We start from the raw sequence: 21,329 nt of genomic DNA on the forward strand, positions 1-21,329 counted from the left end.
GGGACAAAACGCCGGCGCTGCCCTCTCGGCACACGCGCCCATCCCAGCCCTCAGCTGCCGGCTCTCGGTGAGCGTCGCAGAGGACGGGCGGGGCGGCCGGGAGGTGTGCGCGCCTGAGGCGGCAACGAGGCGGGGCGGCCGCGGCCCCTCGCCGCTCTCCGGCGCCCGCCGCCCCGCGCGCCTCCCTCCCTCCGCCCGCTGATGCAATCGGAGCCCGCGAGCGGCGGCGGCGGCCCCGGCGGAGCTCGTGTGGGGATCGCATCGCATCGCAGCGCCGTTCGGCTTCACCATGAAGGTAAGCGGGACCGTTTCATCGCGATCCCTTCGGCCGACCTGCGGGCAGAGGGACTTTCCTCGGCGAACAAAGGAAGCGGTGGTTTACGTTTCTAACGCTTCGATGTGCTGCCGCTTGTGCTTTGCGGAGGGGATTTCTGTCCCCGAGATGTATCGTTGGAGGCTCGGAGGCAGGATGCGTGTGGTTGGCTTTCCATGCCGTTTCATTGCAGGCAGCGTACGTGGAAGAGAAAGAATGAGTAAGGAGAGGGGGAGGGAGAGCGTATCATTCCCTCTGGGGGATTTCTTACACTTTATGTGTACCCTGGGACTCCTAATGACTAAAAATAAGAGAACCATCAAGGGCACGATCTGCTGGCAGGCACTGCGCCTTCTTATGCCCACGAGGTCTTTATAGGTCTCGGTTCTGCCTTGATACTAAAATAGACCATGGGTAAAACCCAGTGACGTGTCCAGAGGTTGTGAGTAATTTCAGGGACAGCTTTAGATAACGGAAGAGCTGTTGGGAGTAAATGCTAACGTGAGACATTAGCATCTGCGGGAACTCTTCTTTTACCAGTCGTGTTTACGTTCTGCTTAGCAGAGCTGATCTGAGGATTAAACAGAAGCATTTCTCGACAAGGCAAAGGGCATGGAGGTGGCGGGGTGCTTCCCATGCCCAGGGAACATCACAGCTACTTTATACCCTGGGGGGCAGCTTCATGAACAAGAGCCCTTGGGTTCTGAAGGTCTGTGGTGGGCTGACTGTGAACTTCACAGCTGCAGCCTGCTCCCAGAGTTAGCAGGCAAGAACAAGACTGGGTTATTTGCTGTCCTTGGTTAGCTCTAACGGATGGAATGTGGGTATAACAGGTATGTGACTGGCAGGGATCTCCAGCTCCGTTTTGCTGCTGCTGACAAGCATTAATCTCATCCCACCCAAGGGCTTGCTAGCATCACTCTCCCCTGTGTGGGTCTGGCAGTGATGCAGTGTTACCAACAACATCAGGTCTGGAGCAGGTGTCTGCTTTGAATGAGTCCCAGCAGCACTTTCTGCAGGTGGAGAGAGTGGTGGACTAATGGTTGCAGATAAGTGACCTGTAACTGCTCAGGGAAACACCCAAGTAGCTTCCTGCTGCCACAGTGTGCAGGGCCAGAATACAAGCTTGCCGAAGAGTGAGACATGTCACATTTTACCTGCTGTGTGTCAAGGAAAGAGGTCTCGATCCTGGTTTCTTGGGGCATTATCCAGCACCTGACAGTAATGTTATGGCACGTCCATGCAAAAATAAGTAGCAAACAAGCCATAGACCTGCTTGCTTGCTTACAGCAGCGCTAACTGTGCTGTGTATTTTTACTGTGGAAAATACAATGTGAAGCAACAGCCACAGCAGAAAAAGATCTGTACAGTCCATCACTCTCAAGTGGTGTAGCCTTGGGCAAGTCAGCTCTGTCTGAGCCCTTTACCCTTTATTTGCCTCATCTGTTCAGACTGTAAGCTCTTCAGGGCTATGGCTGTCAGTGTGTATTTGTAAAGCAGGCATCAAAGGTGCAAAACGTTACCATTTGATGATCAGTATGTTCCTGAAAAATGAAAAAAACCCAACCCAGTACATTTAAAAAGGTATCAGTAAACAACAACATTATGACAACTGCTAATCCCTTCACCTCCTTATTTACCATTTTCTGTCTTTAGTCCCATCCCTTCCTTTTTCCATTTTCACCCTTAACTCTCAGTCCTGCTTGAAGGAGTCTTATGTATAAGAAATGAATTGTGTTGATGGTTTCTGCAGTCCTGCCTTGTCCACTTATCTCACTGATTGTTGCTGACAGGCCTAGTTCTCCCAGCACTGTGCAAGCCAGTGGATGCTCTGATTTTTTTCCATAGAAACTGAGTGTTGGAATCTGCTACAAAGTAACATGCAAAACAGAAGATTACAAAATTAGAGGGTAGCTTTAACACAGTTGTTATCTTGCTAAACTGCGGGTGAATAGTAGGTTTGAAGCCAGGACCTCAACTGTTGATGATAGAATGAAGGAACTAAAGGGTTAGCTCTGTTTACAGAATTTGCACAATTTGCCTTCGTAGTCCATGCTCCCGGGAACTGGTGTCTTCATGTTACTGTGGTGACATACTGCGTACCTTACCATGCTAAGATAGTCTCATAGAACTATAGAATGATTCAGGTTGGACGGGCCCTTAAAGACCATCCAGTCCCAACCCCCTGCCATGAGCAGGGCTGCCAACCACAGGACCAGGCTACTAAAGGACCCATCCAACCTGGCCTTCAATGCATCCAAGGATGGGACGTCCACAGCCTTTCTGGGCAACCCATTCCAGTTCCTCATCACACTCACAGCGAAGAGTTTCCCTCTAACATCTAATCTAAATCTCTCCTCTCTTTGTTAAAACCATTCCCCCTTGTCCTATCTCTATCTGCTACTGTAAAAAGTTGGTCTCCATCTTGTTCACCAGCTCCCTGTAAGTAGTGGAAGGCCACTATGAAGTGCCCTTAAAGCCTTCTCCAGACTGAACAAGCACAGCTCCTTCAGCCTTTCTTCACATGAGAGGTGCTCCAGCTCTCTGGTCGTCTTTGTGGCTTCCTCAGGACCTGCTCCAGCAGCTCCGCGTCTTTCTGGCGCTGATTGCCCCAGGCCTGAATGCAGTACTTGAGATGAGGCCTCACAAGGGCAGAACAGACAGCAACGATCACCTCCCTCTCCCTGCTGGCCACCTCTCTTTTGATGCAGCCTAGGACACAGTTGGCCTTTTGGGATGCAGGTGTGCACTGCTGGTTCACATCCAACTTTTAGACCACCAGGACCCCTAAGTCCTTCTTCTCAGGGCTGTTTCTATGAGTTTTTCTCCCAGTCTGTACACATAGTTGGGATTGTAGCAACCCAAGAGCATGACCTTGCACTTGACCTTTTTGAACCTCGTTAGGTTCTCCTGGACTCACATCTCAAGCTTGTTCGTGTCCCCTTGGATGTCATCCCTTTCATGGTAAAAAGAAAATACATTGTACATATATGTTTAGTCCACATGTGAGCCATGCGCAGGACACGAGCCAGCCGCATGCAAGTCACCAGCCATTCAAGCCACTCCATACTGATGGAGACATCTGATAATAAATCATGGGTTCCCAACATTCACGATGGCTGCAATGCAGAGATTAAATGTGTGACCTTTTCCTTAAATGTCTAAATTCTGGCGATACTTAGGCATAAATCAAAGTAGTGCGTGACCATGATTTGTTAGTTACTCATATGCCTGCAATTTGATATCACCACGTTTTACATTGCGATTAAATGAATGGGTGGTCCCCTTTACCTTGGAAACAATTTTATTACTTTATGACTTTGTCCATTAAAGGGGCAGGTAGTGTTACCTTATAGAAAAGAGCACCTGTTGTAGAATGACAATTTAGCAAACATTACCATATGCTCCTGCAAATGAAAAACCAATGTTCTGCTTATGGAAAGGCATTTAATGTTGCTCCTTGGTGTGTCCTAAACAATCCAGAGGAGTAAATTTCAGTTGTTTAATTCACGTTGCCTTTAACGCAGTCAAGAAGTTTTACCTGTCTGCCTTTTGTACATCATGGCCCCTAGTTTATTATTGTTTCTACAAACCAATGTCATAATGCCCTACAAGAGAGTTGCTTATTTACTTTTCTTTCCTTGAGGACTGAAGTTTAATCCAGGTTTTATTTTGGAATATACCCCATGCATTAATGAAGTGCACCATGTGACTTCATGGTAGGTACACAGCTCTTGTATATTCAGTTTGCTTGGTAGAGCATTTCAAACACTATTTGATAAAGCGCTCATTGTAAGCACAGAAGATAGACTGTTTTTTCTTTCTGGTTTATGAGTGAGGTTTAATTCCATCAGGTGCTAACATTCACTGAGAGCAAGACCACATAAACCACGAATGCTTCTTTAATTTTTAGGCTGTTGTCTTACGGGTCATCGCTTCTGTGATAAATGCTTGAATTTGTGTTATCCTCTGTAAGAATAACACAACCTTTTTTAAACTTTGATGTTGAAGGGCTGAGAGAACTGAACTTCTTTAGTCAGAAGAGGAGACTTTGGGAAGACCTAACGGCTGCCTTTCAGAATCTCTAGGGAAGAGATGGAGTTGGGCAGGAGAACAAGCCACTACAGCTTAAACTGAAACAAAGAGACTGGGGCTAGAAAATACTCTGCCCATAATGACAGTCAAGTGGTAGAATGGGTTGCCAAGAGAAACTGTGGTCTCCATCCTTGGGTCTCTCAAAACCCAGCTGACTAAAGCCTTGAGAAGGCTCATGTGAGCTCAGAACATAGTGAACTCTGAGAGGGTCAGACTAGAGACTTCTGCAATCAGGTCTTGCTGTGCTTGTGGGCTCTGGAAGGAGTTCCTCAGTAGAAATGCTTATGAACTATGAGATATGCATATTTTTTAATCCAGTCTTAGCCTTTCACACAGTAGTTCAGGTCAGTACACGTTTCTCCAGGGCTTTGCTTGCTAGTCTTTTAACAGTTTACAATGAACTCTGTGAAAGATGGACTTGAAAGTCACCAATATAAGCAGATTAGTTTTCAAAAGGTCATTTCTTTAACATGTCAACACAGTAGTAATAGTTTGTTCTTCTATAATACTCCTTGTCTCCTCACAAGATTGCTACCTTTTCTTTTTCCCCTATAGGTCTTAATAGTTTAATTACCATTTTAGGATCCATAGTACAGTTGAATAGTGCTCCTACTGGTGTGCCAGCCACTGAGCCAGGGAAGAGGAATGTACCTCTCTCTTATATTTCTTACGCCTTCCTTCAAATTACTGTGGTTTTTTTTCCTCCATCAACACTGAAGAGCCAAGGTAGTACTTTTTCATATAAGCTGAATAAATTCTGGTTTTGCTAGATGCTTTTTTTATGGCCACTGGAAGGGAAGAAGTATGACAGAACTTCCAAGAAAACTGGTACTAAGAGATTCAAAAGTCTTCCTCTTACGGCTGATTGATTGATTTATTGCTACTGGCTCTTTAAATAGAACTTCTTGTTGGTTTTGAAATGAATTAACGAGCTTTTCTTTTACTTCTTCCAGTGTCATTGTGACTACAAGTGAAGTTCAGGGCGCTGTTAGAATTCTTAGTATTTTTCACTTCTCTACTATTTTCCATATTGTGTAACGTTTCCTTTGAGATGTGGAAAATAAAATATTGGCAAAATTATATGAAACACCTCAAAGATTAAGAGGCCTTCTTGGATTCTTCAGAGTATGAAATTTAAACCATTAGATCTTAAATATAATGTATAAATATAGCATGTCAAATGGCATTCTTTTACAACAAAATAATTAATTCACGAGGCTTTACAAAACTGCCCGCCATTACACAATATATAGAAAACTGCATCAAGTCCACTTGAAATTAGCAGTAATAGTGTAATGCCTGTTGAAGTGTAGAGTTTCTCACCCAAATCAAAACAATAAAACAATAGCTCGCTTTAGTCACAAGTCGGTCTTTCTGAATCCAGCCCTATGCTGTGGCATTAAACTTGGAGAACAAAACCAGAAAACCCCTTAAAACTGCTCAAAAGTGCTGCCTGAAGCGTAGTGGTGAAAGGAATACTGTGGTTGTGTAATATTGTGTGTGTAATGTGAGCCACGTTTACTTCGTCTGCAGCAGTTGTCGCATAGGGTGTTACAGCACACTGTGACTACACAGGCCCAGTTTCTGCCACAGCTGTACAGATGCATGCACACAGAAATAAAAAGTTGTTGTATCCACATGCTTATATGTTAGAGACACTTATGTGTTGTGTATATAGCATTTGCTTTCTAAGCAAAGAAATATGCTAGTTATCTATTTATACGTAAATGGGAACTCAATTGCAGGCTACTGTGAGCTGGATTAACTGTCTTTAGAAATGGCAGCACAGTTTGGGAGAGAAATGGAGGTAATTTTTCCATCCTAGGAAGTGTCTTGCTTCTGTAATTGTAAGGGAAGTCCGTTTAGTTGCTCAGCTGTATTGGATTCAGTTCAACTCTTCTTTCTGTATCTTCCTCACTTTTTCTGAATCTGTGTTTTTTCTGAATCTGATCCTGTGCTGTGGCCCAGCCCGCAGCCATAGTTTGGTTCTCAGCATTTTACAGGGCTCTGTTGAATAAGAAGCCAACCTCTGCAGTCTGTGCCTTCTTCGTATTAACAAGCGTCTGTACAGTAGATGATTTAAACATTTATATATTGATGCTCTTCTTGAACCCAGAAACAGAAGTTCAGTAACATCAGCGTTCATTTCTAGCTCTACAGCGAACTGAAAATGCTGCATTTACAATTGTTTCCTTTCAGTTCTTCTTTTAAGTGGTTCTCACACAGCCAGCGACGTTTTCCTCTTGTCAGTTGGCCAAAATACTTACTGTGAAAGATGCATGAAATTAATGTTCCGTTCTGCTGTTCCTCAGTGAGCTGGACTCCAGCAAGACAAATCAGACCCCATTTGAAAGCATGTTAAGATATCTTTTAGTTTCATAAATTCAGAAATAATGGAGACATTCCAAGTCAAGAGCACTGCTACTCATGTAAGTTGGACAAAAACCTTGGTTCATGGGGGTGTTATGATTAGTCATTTATCAGTTTTAGCGTGGCTAGTTGATTGTTGATACAGGCTTTGAATCATAAGAAGACAAGCCTAAAATAATTCTATTAAGTCTTCTTACCTTTGAAATATTAAGAAATGGAACTGGTACTAACGTTATTTTTCTGATAGAAGCTGTATCACTTGTAACTTGTGATGACTTTGTGTTTCCAATGTGAGCTTAATGCTGACACCTCTGCAAATTCCTCATCTGTGACCAGACTTTTTCAAGGACACTTTTAATGTGCTGAGTGTTATTTTGTTCTTGAGTTTCTCTGGGCACAATCCAGTTTGCTCTGGGCGCTGTCAAAAGATAATAAGTGATTGCAGATGAAGCACTTGCTCACAGGGTGTTTAGAAAGGACACGTAGGGTAACTTTAATGCTAAAACATTACAGCTAGAATTTTGGAGTGCTATGAAGCATGATTCTTCCTTATCTTTGAGTTGTTACACAGAGGAATATGCACTAAACAGGTGGATTATCTGACTTTTCACCAGTCTAGAAGCTTTTACTTTTGAGCTGGCATCATCAATGAAATCATCTTCATGTGGCTTTTTTTTTGTGTTGTTCATCTTGTGTTTTTCCACATTCAAGTAGTGCTGTAGTTTTTTTTTTCCTTTTTTTGGATTGTTATCTTCTGTATGACACCTTACATGTGCTTGATATGGTGGGCTATACTTGCTGCAGCATACTGAACTCAAAGGCTGTAGAACAAGAGAAGTTCCGAGCATATTCTGAGCTGGATGGTTGTGGTGCAAACACACATTCCCACTCTGCAGGTTGTTGTTAATTTAAATAAGAAAGCAAACATCTGCATAGATACCGACTTTAAGCATGTTCCCAGGATTTCTCTGCAGGTTAATTCTGTTCCTAGTGCTCTTCATGCAAAGAGAAAGGCTTCAGCTTTCTTTCCGTTTTCTTTTGTCCTGTTAATTCAAAATGTAGTCAGTGTTTGAACACACAGCAAAGGACAATCACAAAGATCTAATACGGGCTTTGTTCATATCCAAGGAGAGATCTCCCATCCCTACAAACCAGTTATGCCCTGTTTAAAACCCAGCTGTGCTAGTAGAGACAGGACGTCAGCAGCCATTACCTATGTGCTCTTATGCAAGAGCTTCAAGTGAGGAGTGCGCAGCCAAAACCACATCAATAATTTCTGCTTGTTCTTCCCTGGGGAGAGCTGCAATGGATGTGATGGGGATGTCTGAGTAAGGAAGAGGAGCTGTGGATTCAGTTCCTGGGGAGCTGTACACTCCCTTTGCCGTCATCTGTCAGCCTTCCCAGGAATCCTCTGAAGCAATTACCAGCACGTGTTGAGGTGTGCCAACAGGGCAAGCTAGATCTAAATTTTCTACCCGTATAAGGGAGAGATTTCCGTCATTTAAGTGTTCTGGCTATAAAAGCACTATTCATTTGTTAGACTGAGTTCTTCATCTGGAAGAAGCATAGAAGAATAATTGCAGGCATTGTGGAGACTGGCCCACCATTAGAATTGAAGAAAAAGCACCGTATTTGCAACACCTTCAGCCAAAGTCTGCTGGATTTTTCTTTTTCAGTTTTTTTTTGGGACTGTGAGGTTTAGCTTTCATCGTGCATCTCATGTCACCTCAATATACTGCAAGTATAGCCTTGAAAGTTTAAGCCAGGGTCTTCCTGCAGCATGTGGCAGCTTTCTAGGCAGAACAGAGATGTAGGTGTGTGCAGTTCTGCCTGCAAGCCCAAACCAGGGACATGGCTCAGCTATTTCAAAAGACCACTGAGGTGCCTAAGAATGCAGATTAATAACAAGATCTCCCCTGACTAGACGTGAGGTTTTGAACTCATTCAGATCCCAGGTGAGATAGCTGCTGCCATGCTTTATCAGCTTCATCTGCTGGACATGTAACAGCTAAACAAACTTCTTGGGGAGCAAGGAATGGGCAACAACTGCATCACAGGGTTAATGCAATTCAAAAATCGTGCTTCTCATGCTTTTGCACCGGTGGTATTCGATACTCGGTGATGAATTAAATAGGCTGTGCAAAGTTATCAGGGCAAGATGTGATATCAAGCCAGCATATGTCTGCCCTTTACAGACCAGCAACCACATGCACTGTTGCATAACATTTTATTGTACTTAGAGTTACTCGAAAGCCAGCTGCAGAAGTTACTGGTTTATTATTTCTAGTGGGAGTGTATGCAGGATTTAAAAAGTTTCTTCAAGAGTTTTGTTGTGTTTTTTTTAATTATTTCCCCAGAGCTTCTGTTTTCAGTGTGGTATTCATCATTGCTCAGTGTCTTACATAAACCTTTATTCCAGTGCAAAATGGACTTAAATGGGACACGGGCTAAGCACTCAGAGAATAGCTACAAATGACCCTTAGACAGGCCAGCGATTCAGGCCAGACCCTGTATTTCTTTTGATTCCTTGGTAGTTATAAGCAAGCCTGGAAAAACAGGATCGTGACCTTAAAAACAGGATTTCGTCTGCTGGATTTTTCTTTAATCATGTCAGTTCTCATACTGGAATTCATTGCTGTATCTGCTGTGTTGTTTTGTTTTGCTTTGTTTTTGTTATTGGTATTTTTTGTTTGCTTGTTTGTTTTTCTACCCTTACAGTCTACAGTGATTTATTTTCAAGTTGCAGAAGCTTTGGTCTCCCCCACTAAATTATCTGCTTCCAGTTCTGTACCCTCAGTAGCTCTTCAGACAATGAATTTGTTTGTTTCTTCTGTGAATGCATTCATCTCATTCACATTATCGTTTAGTAATTACATCAAGCCACTTGCTCTGGTAATCAGCCGCAAGATCTGTGTGTATATTCTACCATCAGAGAACTCATAAATAAATCTTAAGCTGTATTTTATGCATCTTTAAATCAGAGCTGTACTTGACCTTCACAGCTGTACCAGTATACAAAATATGGGCAGTACAATTTATGTTGGTTCCCTGAGGCAAATAAGCAGAATAAAGTCATCGTATTTAGGCTCATCTTTGCTAGTATAACAGTATAGTTAATATATCCCGTAGATCTGATCAGTATTACTATTAAATCTTATGACACTAATTTAATACCTGGAGGTATGGAGAGATAATCAAAGGAGAATACTAGAGAAAAGGTAACAAACACAAGTTTCTTCATTGTTAACAGCAAAGCTCTTTGACTGTGGTAGTGAAGAGTATAAGGTAGCATTTATGCTCTTTCCTGTTGACATTGTGATTTGAAAGATCTAACAGAGAGAACAGGGCCTGAACACCATAAAACCACGATGACTTTGAGGATTTGGGTTTTGTTTGAGCAGCAACCATATCACACAGCCATAAGACACTATCTGTTTAGAAAGCAGATGAATTAATTTATAGGCCAACGAGATCCAGCTGGATGCTTTAATATGGTTTCTTTTGTGTTTTGTTTTTATTTTTTTTTTAAATGCCATTCTAGCAAACAATGCGCTTGTTAAAAACCTAATTAATGCTAGAGCAGGAAAACAAACCAACAAAAGAGGCACTTTGAGGCACTGTTCATAGGAGTAAGAGATGGAAGAGATCCATTAGGTCATCTGCCTATTCTCATAATAGGCGAGTAGGGCTGTTTTCTGCAATGAGAAGAGAGTAGTCGGTGAACTGAGCAAAGGGGTGAGGAATCGGAGAGAAGGTCCTGAAGACCAGAAACAACAGGAGGGTCACAGGAAGGAAAACCAGCAAGGATGGAGTGGGCTTAGAAAACAAGGTTAAAGCAGATTGCATTGGAGGTTATTTCTAAAGAGGAATTCTTTCGAGTGCTTACCTGTTTCTGTAAAGAAAGTAGGATTGTTTGGTTGTGCACTAACCTCTGGAGAAGGGTCACTGAACACGGATGTACAGCAGCTTTGTGTTCTATATTGAAACGTGTTGATGGTAGGCTTTCCGTGCTTTTCAAACAGGAATGATCACTTTTTAGACTCTGTGTTGCATAATTTACAGCTCATATTACTAATTTTCTGAAGTATCTGGTAATTTTATCCTGAAGACGAATAGATCCCTAGTGAGGTTCTGCTATCTGCAGATAGATATCTAATCTGTGAGTTAATAGACTATATTAATTTACAAATTATTTTCTATTTCTGTTGAACTCATTTCCCTCCACCAGCCTTCTTGATAAACCAGTTTGTCAAGCGTGCATTCTTTTGGAGTTGCAGAAGTAGTTCTCCTTCACCATGGGTAGTCTTCCTGCCTTTCAGGTGAACAGATGCAAACTTCCTTGTACAATGAATTTGGCATTACTGAGCTCATTCAGATATTAATTTAAGCACTGAGTCAAAGAACTGCCATTCTCTTCTAGACAGGTTTCTCCTAAAGTGCTGACAGCAGTGACTCTGCATTGGCAATGTACTCTCGCTTTTATTTAATCTCATGGCACCAAATTTATCAGCTTTTAGAGTTGTGACATGGTTAGTAATGTTACTAAATATGACTCTTGGACAGGTTATCCAAATATTTCCATTGTTTTCTGGTCACTGTTTTAAGGTTTTTCTAGCCAATAAGTTGTGTTCAAATAATCCCAATTATTTTATTTAAACATAATAAAAACAGTGGCTCTTGTTTTGAGAGAAACACGTTTCAGTTTATTTAAGCTACTATTAAAGCAAACAAACTACTCAAGCCAGAAGATAAGCGCCTGCATAGTCTTTTGGAGTACTTTAATGGTAATCTATTTAAATTCAACCTTAATTTATATAGTGCAACTGTTTTGATTTAAAAAAAATATATAAATTTTGTATGTTCTAAGTTCTGATACCCTCACACTAATGCAAAATCATAAAGATCATCATTAAATTGTGTGTAAGCTTTATTCTTCTGCTCTACTGGGTGCCTCATATCCTGTTATTACATTGTGTTACCAACATTAGTTCCAGCCCAAGGAGTAGGTTTGAAAACAGCCACGGTAAGGTGCTAACACTCAGCTAACAGGACATCAGTGCAGATATGTCAGATAAGAGTAATCCTTTCCCATTCCTTTCCTTGGAAGTGCAGAAAACAACGCAAACAAGAGTTCTTGGTGAACTAAGTGAAAAGCTGAGCACTGAAATTGCCTATGCTGAATTTTCTGGTTTTTTGTTTGGTTGGATTTGTTTGGTGGTTTTGTTGTTGTTGGTTTTGGTTGGTTGGTTGGTTTTTGGGTTCTTTTATTTTTGCCTTTTTTGGTTTGTGTGTTTGTTTGTTTTCCTTTTACTCTGACCTGTGTATACATTGAGGCTTATCGATGGAGCTGCTCTGGGATTTGTGCTGTATGTGTTCTTTGAATTAATTATTGAAGACTGTCAAGCCAAGAATGGTCCAACCTAACTAAGATACCTCATAGGAATCTGTTTGGCTTGATAAGTGGTTAGAAATACAAGCTAAGAAATAATCTTCTTGCTCCTTCTGTCTTGTTGGTTTTGAAAAGCGTAGATTTAAAAGAAGTTGTGAGAAAAAGCTTCTGTGTGTAGTAAAACATGCTATCATGTAAATGACCCAACCTGATGAACCTTCATGGTGATACTGGCCTAGTAACATAGAGCTGTATATGCATGTTCATATACATACCTAAGTCATAAGGACACTTAAAAATATCGTGCGGTTGTCCTAATACAACCAAGGTAAACATGCCTGGCTGTTAGATTCCACGAATGAGCTTCCCCAAGCTCTGGAAGTCTTTAATCACGGTCATTAAGTAAATATCTTTTGAGTTGTTATTAAAAATGGTATTATGTGACTCAGTCCTACAGTGGTATCCAGAATTTCTCTCTATCTGACAGTGAACGGGTCTTTTTTTTGTTTGTTTAGAGCTCTGAGCATCGTTAAGGTTGTTTGTTTTCTTTGCTTGTTTTTATCCTGCAGATTCATCTTCTGTGTGTTGTGGCTGCCTAATCATGTTAGCATTTCCTGGGGGTAGATGAAAACTGTTTTAAAGACCCAGAGATACACTGTATGACTGTAGCAGTACAGAGAATGTTTGTCATTTCTGTGTGTTGGACTCTTTGTATATCTGGAACAGAAGCAAAACTGCAGTTTTTATGGCTCTGAATGCAGGAGTACCTGTCATCAGACACTCGGTTTGGCTTGCCTGTAGGCAGTACTATACTATAAGAAGATCGGCAATGCATGTGCTCAGTGGGAAGGTGGAACCAAAAAGAGATGATGAAGGAGTTTGTGAAACTTCAGATCTTGAGCTGGCAGAACGTCCTTTCAGCTAGAGGGCTGGTGACCCGACTGCATAGAAAAAAGCAGACTGTCAGATTTGAAGAAGCTGTAAGCAGCAGGAGGAAACCATAAAAGATGAGCATAACCAGAGACGGGGAAAAATTGAAACAGTGAAGTTGATTGCAAGTCAATATTTTGGTTACAAGGTCTCATGTCTGTAACAGCAGGGGCAGCTGAGATGAACTGATCGGAACATCCTAATGCTAAAAGATATTGGAAACTCTTATGTCTGGTGCAGTCTGAAGACTAAATACAGGAAGTGAATGTTTGGGTTTTGAGGTGATCTGGCAGGTTTAAACTTTTAAGTATGAAGTTTCTAAAAGTGCTAATAAGTGTTATACAGGAGCAGCAATTCTTCACGTGTTGGAATAAGACTAATGCCTATAATCATGGAATCATACAATGGCTCGTGTTGGAAGGGATGCTAAGATCACCCAGTTCCAACCTCCCTACCATGGGCCACCAGCTCAGGCCGCTCAGGGCCCCATCTAACCTTGCCTTGAGCACAACCAGGGGTGGGGTGTCCACAGCCTCGCTGAGCAGCCGGTGCCACTGCCTCACCACCCTCTTAGTAAAACATTTCTTCCCAACATCCAACCTAAGTTTCTCCTTTTTTAATTTAAGAGCAACTACATAGGTCTTGAAGAAAATGATTCTGGCTGTCTACAGCTCTACTACAACTTCATGCTACACCTTAGGAAGTACCGTCATGCTTGTGTAATGCCCTGATACTTTGGGCTGACAAAGGTTTTACTGAGCTGAGTCACTTTTGAGGTGGCAGTGACCCAGTGGTTTAAATGTATCTTTGGGATAACATCAGTGTTGCAATGGTGCAGTTTTATATCTACCATGCTATTAAACACAAAGGGCAAATTTATGCCTGGCACATCTCTCTTGGCAATGTTGGCACTAAACCAGGGAGTAATTTTCTCTATCGTATTTAACAACATGTTTCAGATTTAAAAGCCATGGAACCATTAAAATATGACTCCATCTATTAGAAAGCAATTGTGGTATGCCTTCCTATGACTGTGGGATTAACTCAGTATAATCTCAGTGTGGTTAACAAAGGCAATTAGCTACTTGCTTTAAATGTAAGTTAAATCTGTGAAACAGAATGACTCAATGGAGAACAGGATTGGCCCCATGGCACATGCTCAAAAAATGAGCTGTTGAATTCATTGAGTTCAGTGAGAGCTGTGAACTCAGTGGTGGCAATTTAATGACCGAGCCCTTAAGACTGTTCCCATAGGTGATCCACGCTTGAAATTCACCTGCAAGTTTTGTATACTTTTAAGGATGAAAGAGAAGGTTAAACAACATCCAGCTCCTGGGCCTTCTGTCAAACACTTGCTTACTTGTGAAGCAGAGATGGGAAGAAGCTGAAGAATCAGAACTGAGTACTTGTCCATGTTTGCTATTGCCAGTAATTATTAGAAAATCCAATTTTATGTGCTAGATATTAGACAGAAGTCACTGTACGTGCACAGAAATACATGGAGCTGAGGCTGCTTGAGAAATTTGTGCTTATCCTGCTGGCAGTTGCTGTAAGCACAGCCTCCATTCTGATTCACTGCAGCGCTAATAAAATTCAGTTGGCTTAATTAGGCCTATCTTAGTAATAAGTCCTGTCTTAGTAGTTTGATCTCCTTCTATGATAAGGTCACCTGCTTAATGGATTAAGAGAAGACTGTAGAATTAATCTTTCTGGATTTTAATGAGGTCTTTGATAGTGTCCATGAATCCTTCTTGACAAACTGTCTGGCTAGGAGAGATCATGAACAAGCTCACGCTGTGCTGGGTGATCAGCTGGCTGAATGGCAGAGCTAAGAGGACTGTAGTGAATGGAGCTGCCTCTGGTTGGTGGTGGTTCACCAAGATGTGTTAGAGCCAGTCCTGTTCAGCATTTTTATCAGTGTATTTGTGTATCCCTACAGATAAGAATCTCGAGATTGGTTCTTATAGAAAACCATTAAATTGGTATTAGAGCCATTGCTTCTACTTCCTTTTGAGAGATAAAATCCAGTCTGAGATTAAATAAGTAAATGAGTGACCAAAAGAACATGATAACTGAAAAGGTTTATTGTTAAAACATTCAATTTCCAGAACCATTAAACAAATGAAGCCTGACAACAGAGAAGGTTGATTACTCAAATGTCTTTCCAGAACTATCTATGACCTCTCAATTTATGAACATGTAACTGGTGCTGCTGTTCCCTCTGTCTGCAGTGGGTTCTGTGCTATGGTGCCCAGCCCATCATCTGCACGTGCCCTATGAGAGCTGCAGGGCAGGGGTAGCTGCCTCTGATCATTTCAGGGCTGCTCTTTGCTTGCAGTGTTCAAGTGGTTGTGGATCACCTCTTCTGAAGCATGGGTGGTGGTAGAAAAGTAACTAAACAATGTGAAGGAGAAGAGTTATTTGCTATCAGTTTGGGACTAAAAGACAACAAGATCTAGGAACTAAGGATTTTAATTGCTGAAGACCAACTTGCGTATTAAAAAGGTCTATTGGTCAGTTTAATCCTACAGCCTAAGCTGACTAGAACAAGATATGTTGCAAATACATTGTAATAAATAAGCTCATCATATTCCAGTTTATCTTTCTGCACCACGCATTCAAACCTGAATATAAATCAAACCCGTCTTATCCATGTTTCTACTACTTAGCAATGCTACCTGTAAAATACTTAAAAACAACCAGAGAAAGAAAGAAAGATCAAAACATTTACTGTCATCCTCATCTCCTCTATCACCACAGCTTATGTTATTGCAACCTCCACCCCTCCCACCAGAATACCGTGAGTCGGTTTATCTGTGGAGCAACTAATGGACCATCCTATGAGCAGCAAATATTTCTTCCTCTGCCAGAAATTCAGAAATGGAGGGAGGTCATTATAGTCACATTGTATTTGGTGAATCTATACAGATTAAGTTTCTCCTTCCTACGAAACCGTTCTAATCTAACCGATCTGCAGAGTATTTAGCTGTTATACACTGATGGTATTGTGGAGATCTGCTGTGGTTTTTCCACTGAATTTGGAGGAAGCTGACGGTGTGAAAAGTCAGGAGGGATGTTATAGCCACTCTGGGCTTTTGGGGACGGAGAAGGAAAGAAGTGAGATCTGTAGCTGGGAGTTTGCTTTATCTCCTGTTGGCAGCAAGCCTGCTGTCCATTAAAGGCCCACTGATGATACTGCTTGTTTCTTCTATCTGCTGTACCCCTAAGATCTGCAAAAAGGGGGAAAATCATGCACTTTGCTTTGTGTGTATCCTGCTTTGCATCCCATGCAGCTCCAGCTCCCAGGATGTGGTGGCTGCTGCAGGTTCTGAGGACCAGATCTTTCCGGCACTGCCACCCACCCTGCACCCTTGGAGTGAAGTCCGCTCCCTGGAAAGCTCTTGGGGTACTGATCTCAGACTGTCTGCAGGTTTCCAGTGTGCTTTTCCTTTAAAGAAATGAACTTTTGACCTGGGGCTTCCCAGGCTGGGGCTTCCCAGCTGAGGTGCAGTACAGCTGGAGGGTTGGGAGGGGTTTTCAGAGGCAGCTGCCAAGTGATGAGGATCCCAGACCCTTTACTTGTAGGGCTGATCCCTGTCAGCCTTGACATCACCATCCCTTAGTTCCGCTGTCTTTCCTCACTCTTTCAGACAGCCCTGTGACCAGCTTGACTTTCCCCATGCCCACCCATCCTCTGCCATATCTCAGCATCTAGCTCTCCCTTCCGCCACCCTCTCTGTCTCACCAGTGGCACTTCCCTCTAGCCATTCTCCGCATTCCCTTCATGGCCCATCCCCCAGACGTCAAACATGCTGCTCAGAAACAAGAAGTGCTGTCAAGCTGTATTTGTCTCATTCCCTGCATGCTGTTGGTTTTAATACACCTTTCCATACCACCGGCAAGGAAGGCAGTCCTAGTGCAGGGGGGTCCACAAAGCCTGATGCTGTGAAAACAGTACTTTCATTGTAGACAGATGGCTTGCACCTGTCCTTCTTAGCCTTCTGTTGCTGAACAGAACAACTGTCACTCCTTTCCTTGTTTTTTCTCCCAGGCGGGGAGTAAACTCTTGGAAAGGGCTGACAATAGCAGGACTAGGGGAAATGGATTTAAGTTGAAAGAGGGAAGATTTAGGTTGGATGTTAGGGGGAAGTTCTTCACTAGGAGAGTGGTTAGGCCCTGGAACAGGCTGCCCAGGGAGGCTGTGGATGCCCCGTCCTTGGAGGTGTTCAAGACCAGGTTGGACAGGGCCCTGGGCAACCTGATCTAGTAAAGGTGTATGTTTGGTGGCCCTGCCAGGCAGGGGGGTTGGAACTACATGATCCTTGAGGTCCCTTCCAACCCGGGTCATTCTGTGATTCTGTGATCAGCAGCAGGACCGTGAAGTTCAACATCATAGGTAATTCAAAATAATTTGAGTTTGTATTTTTATAGACGAACTTTCCTTTTCACTGCCTTCATTTAATAAAACCTTTTTCCTTTCTCTTCTGTTCTCCTAGTTGGTTTTCCTTTTTCTTGGAAAAACCTAAATCTTCTGGGGATGGATGCCTTAGCAGAGGCAGTGCGATCTGATGGAACTGTGTAAAAACACAATGTATCTACTCAGCTTTGAATGAAAGATGCATGATATTGTCTACATTAGTGCCTTACTGCACTTCAGATTAATAATCCAGTCTAAGATGTTGTCACCCCTACTATAAGTCTGAAAATACAGCTATTCAAAGTAACACAACTGAAGTAAAACCAGAAACCTGGAAGATGGAAAACTGTGTTAAGAAACTACAAAGAAAGATTTTGCTAATGTATTTACAGGTTCATTCAATGCAGTCTCTCTCTAAAAGAATTAACTGAATGTGTATCAACCTTTCTGCAATGCACAATGAATTTTATTTGTATTCCTTCTAGGGCTGTGAGAACAAGTGCATGGCTGGAGGATGTTCAGAGGAAGCAACAAAGCATGTGACTGAATCTTTCAAGGTACGTTGTTTGCTAGAATTCAAGTGCCTGGAGGATTTCAGTTGATGGTGTCAGAGAACATCCACAGTGCGGTTGTGACTGTTTTGCAGGTGTTCTTAGCTGTTGGTTAGTCTGAATATTACAATTCTGTAAGAAATTCTGTAAGTTGTTTTTTTGGGGGGGGTGTTTTGTTGTTTTTTTCCAGACAAAGCCTATGGAACGCTTTATTTTTTGTTAAACTTTGGCACTATGAATAGTATTCAAAAGTAGTTCTGTCTGGTCTCAAAATTGCAAACCTCTGAAGGACAGTGAAGCACACCACAGCTCTGGCACGTTTTCAGCACTCAACCAACAGTGCTATCACAATAAGGAATGCTGAGCAGCTGCCAGGAACTGATGTGAAAAGGAATCTGTTTTTCTTTAAACTTATGCTTAAAACTGGGCTCAGTTAAGATACCGTGGTTTTCCTTTGCCTCCTTACTGAGCATAGTGCTGTTAACTAAGAATTAATTTTAGGCAGTATATGGACACAAATGTCAACTTCCAATTTTCTGTTGGAAACATAAAGCCCATCAATATGTGTCTTTCTGAATTGTACCTTCTGTTCTTATTCCTTTTTATTCTCTTCTCTCATTTATACTTCTTGTCTTTATTCTTTGTGTTACACATGCAGTTTTTCGTCCCCTTGCTTTGCCTGCTCTACAGTCTTTTAAAAGCCTCATCTATCTTTTGCAAATATTCAAAAATAATACTCCAAAACTGTTGACCTCACTTGTGCTTTTTCAGCAGTTCCTTTCCTGTTATTCCTGTTATTGTCAGCAGTACATGAGATGAAATTCTAACAATACGCTTTGTAACTGTCACGTTCTTCCTGATTTTTTGGGCAGCGTCATGCTGTGTAGTCTTCTGAATTATGCTTAAGTAGTTATTTCCCTTTTAGATGTCATGTTTTAACCAGTATGGAAAATAAATGCTGTAGAATATGTGGTGAACTCCTTGCTAAGATTTATTCTGATGCTAATCTCATAGAAAACAGCTAAGAAATCTTAAGAACCCATGACTACAGGATTTGAGCATGTAGCAACAAGCCATCTACCTTTTTTCCCCGTTTTCAACCCTTCCCTGTTCCTAATCTCCTCATTTCTTTGTATTGTGTCTCTCTGGAAATATTGCATAAGGTGGTGTTTTAGGATGACTTTTTAGTCCAAATACCTGCTTCAGAAAGTGTTAACATAAACAGGCACCCATCTGATTTTGAAACCCCAAGATCTGTGTAGATTGCAGAATTTTGTGGATTTGCCTTGAAGAAACAGACAAGATAGATCTCAATAGATTCATTCAGTAGAGCGTGCTACTGCACTTAAAAGACAAAAGTTGCTTTATAGAAAGGAGAGTCTTGTGTAACTTATACTGTTTCCTCTCAATGGTTGGCAGAGTCCAGAAGGAGCACAGACAAAGTGACGACAATCTCTGCTAGTGTTTGGGTCATAGGTGAAGTGGGTATAAATTGAAGTAGACTTGAGGCAGATTTAAATTTTACTGGCAGTCAAGCAGGTCCCTTTCCAGAGCTCCAACAATTGAGTGGCACAAAGTTGGATTTAAACCAGTTTATTTTCTATCTATAATTGTATGTCAGGCAGCATGGCAGATCATTTTACTATCCTGTGTGAGGGGAAATATCTACTAGCAGGTGGGACAGATGGTCGTAAGGGGAATAAAGCTGGACAAATGTCTGGGCTAGGCTGAAGTCTAATTTGTAAGTCCATTCCTGCCTTCTGGCTGTGTTTCTGCAGATTAGCTGCAGTCACCAGAAAGGGGTTCAGTTTATCAGAAAATATTGTACCGCAGGGCATGTGTGTGTGAAAGTTAGGGAATACTGCAGCTGACTGCAGTGTCACATGTAATTGTTTGCGGATTCTTTAACTTAATTATCAGATTATCAAGAAAAAAACAACAACTTTATAAAGGAAACGTAACACTAGACAATAACAAACAGAACATCCTGGATTAGTTCTAGGGAATTTCACAAGCACATCTGGGAAAGAAGGCTGTTTATAACTTAACAAACTATACATCATGATATTACAAAGGAATTAAATTGGCCCACAAGGCTGGCTGTGCTTAAGAAAGCTGCAATTTTGTGCCAGTAATTTAGATAATCCAAGTTTGTGGGAATGGGAATGCAGTTAACAGGGTATGGTTTAGTTTTATGCTTATATAAAACATACTATTTAAAGTGGATGATGCTAGCATTGGAATGCCAGATTACCCCTCATTTCTTTTTAGAACGCAGTGCTGTGCTTTTTATGTAGAGTGAGCTTTTTTGACTTTTATTGTAGTTTCTATCTGACTTAAAAGGGTGGACTCAACAGTGTCTCTATATATTTGCGAAGGAAGGAAGGAAGGAATATAACATACAGGATCTAGGGAGCAGTGAGTTGTTGTGCTACTGGATCACTGCTTTTAATTTTCATGGACTCCTGTCAAGCCAATTGGTCAGAACTGGCTTTGTTTGTATTAGCTGTGACTGTAATTCCTTAAATTGACTCACTTTTCCAGTTAGAAGTCTAATCTGGACTGTTCTGTGATTTATAAGATACTTATGTATTAGAGTTGACAAATGACCAGTAATGTTGGAACAGATGAAAAATGTTGAGGGAAACAGCATTCATGCTACAGTTTCCTGTATTGTAGAAAACACTAAATCTCCAGGAGTTACATACCCAGCTCCTTCCTGCCACTCTGGTGAAATCTTCCACTCTACTTTCACGTATGTGAAAATACATACACATGTGAAAATACATACCTCAACTGGCTGTGGTCTGTGACTGTAATCTAAGAAGTTATACTTGAAGGTTTTGTGCGCTGTGAGCACTTCTAGGAGGATCATCTGAAGCCTCTGACTGAATGTGTAGCCATCCTCTGTACCACTGAATGTATTTCAGAATGTCGAACTGAGAAATGCACAGATCTGGTATTGCTATTGTATGTCATTTTGTGTTCAGTAGTACCTTGAAACAGCTGTTTCTAAGGCACTTCATGTTGATAATTTTTTATGCAACTGCCGTGGAATGCCTTTTCTCTTTGGGAAACTGATACTTGAAATACTGTAAGGAGGTATTATGTGTTCTGTTTTTCCTCGTTTTGACTACCTGGAGCAATTTAAAATTAGCTGGAAGTCTTAATGTTGCAAATCAGTTCTTTTAATTTTTAAAAGCAAAATGGCACAGACCTTCCAGGGAATACTGGCTGTACCAAAGCAGAATGAAGTAGCTATAC

General features: G+C 41.7%; 1 protein-coding gene across 2 annotated transcripts in view; it reads left to right on the forward strand.

The window, feature by feature from the left end:
* BCAT1 (branched chain amino acid transaminase 1) overlaps positions 1-21,329 on the forward strand; it is a 60,339-nt gene continuing 39,010 nt past the window's right edge. The window contains exons 1-2 of one of the 2 annotated variants that reach the window (XM_015868283.2): positions 1-295; positions 18,000-18,071. In XM_015868283.2, the coding sequence (XP_015723769.1) occupies positions 290-295; positions 18,000-18,071 (78 nt within the window). In that variant the 5' untranslated portion in view covers positions 1-289. Of the gene's footprint in view, positions 296-6,737; positions 6,838-17,999; positions 18,072-21,329 lie in introns of those variants that run through there. The other variant, XM_015868273.2, reaches the window with a different exon arrangement.

This window comes from Coturnix japonica, chromosome 1, assembly GCF_001577835.2.
Source record: "Coturnix japonica isolate 7356 chromosome 1, Coturnix japonica 2.1, whole genome shotgun sequence".
Taxonomy (NCBI): Eukaryota; Metazoa; Chordata; class Aves; order Galliformes; family Phasianidae; genus Coturnix; species Coturnix japonica.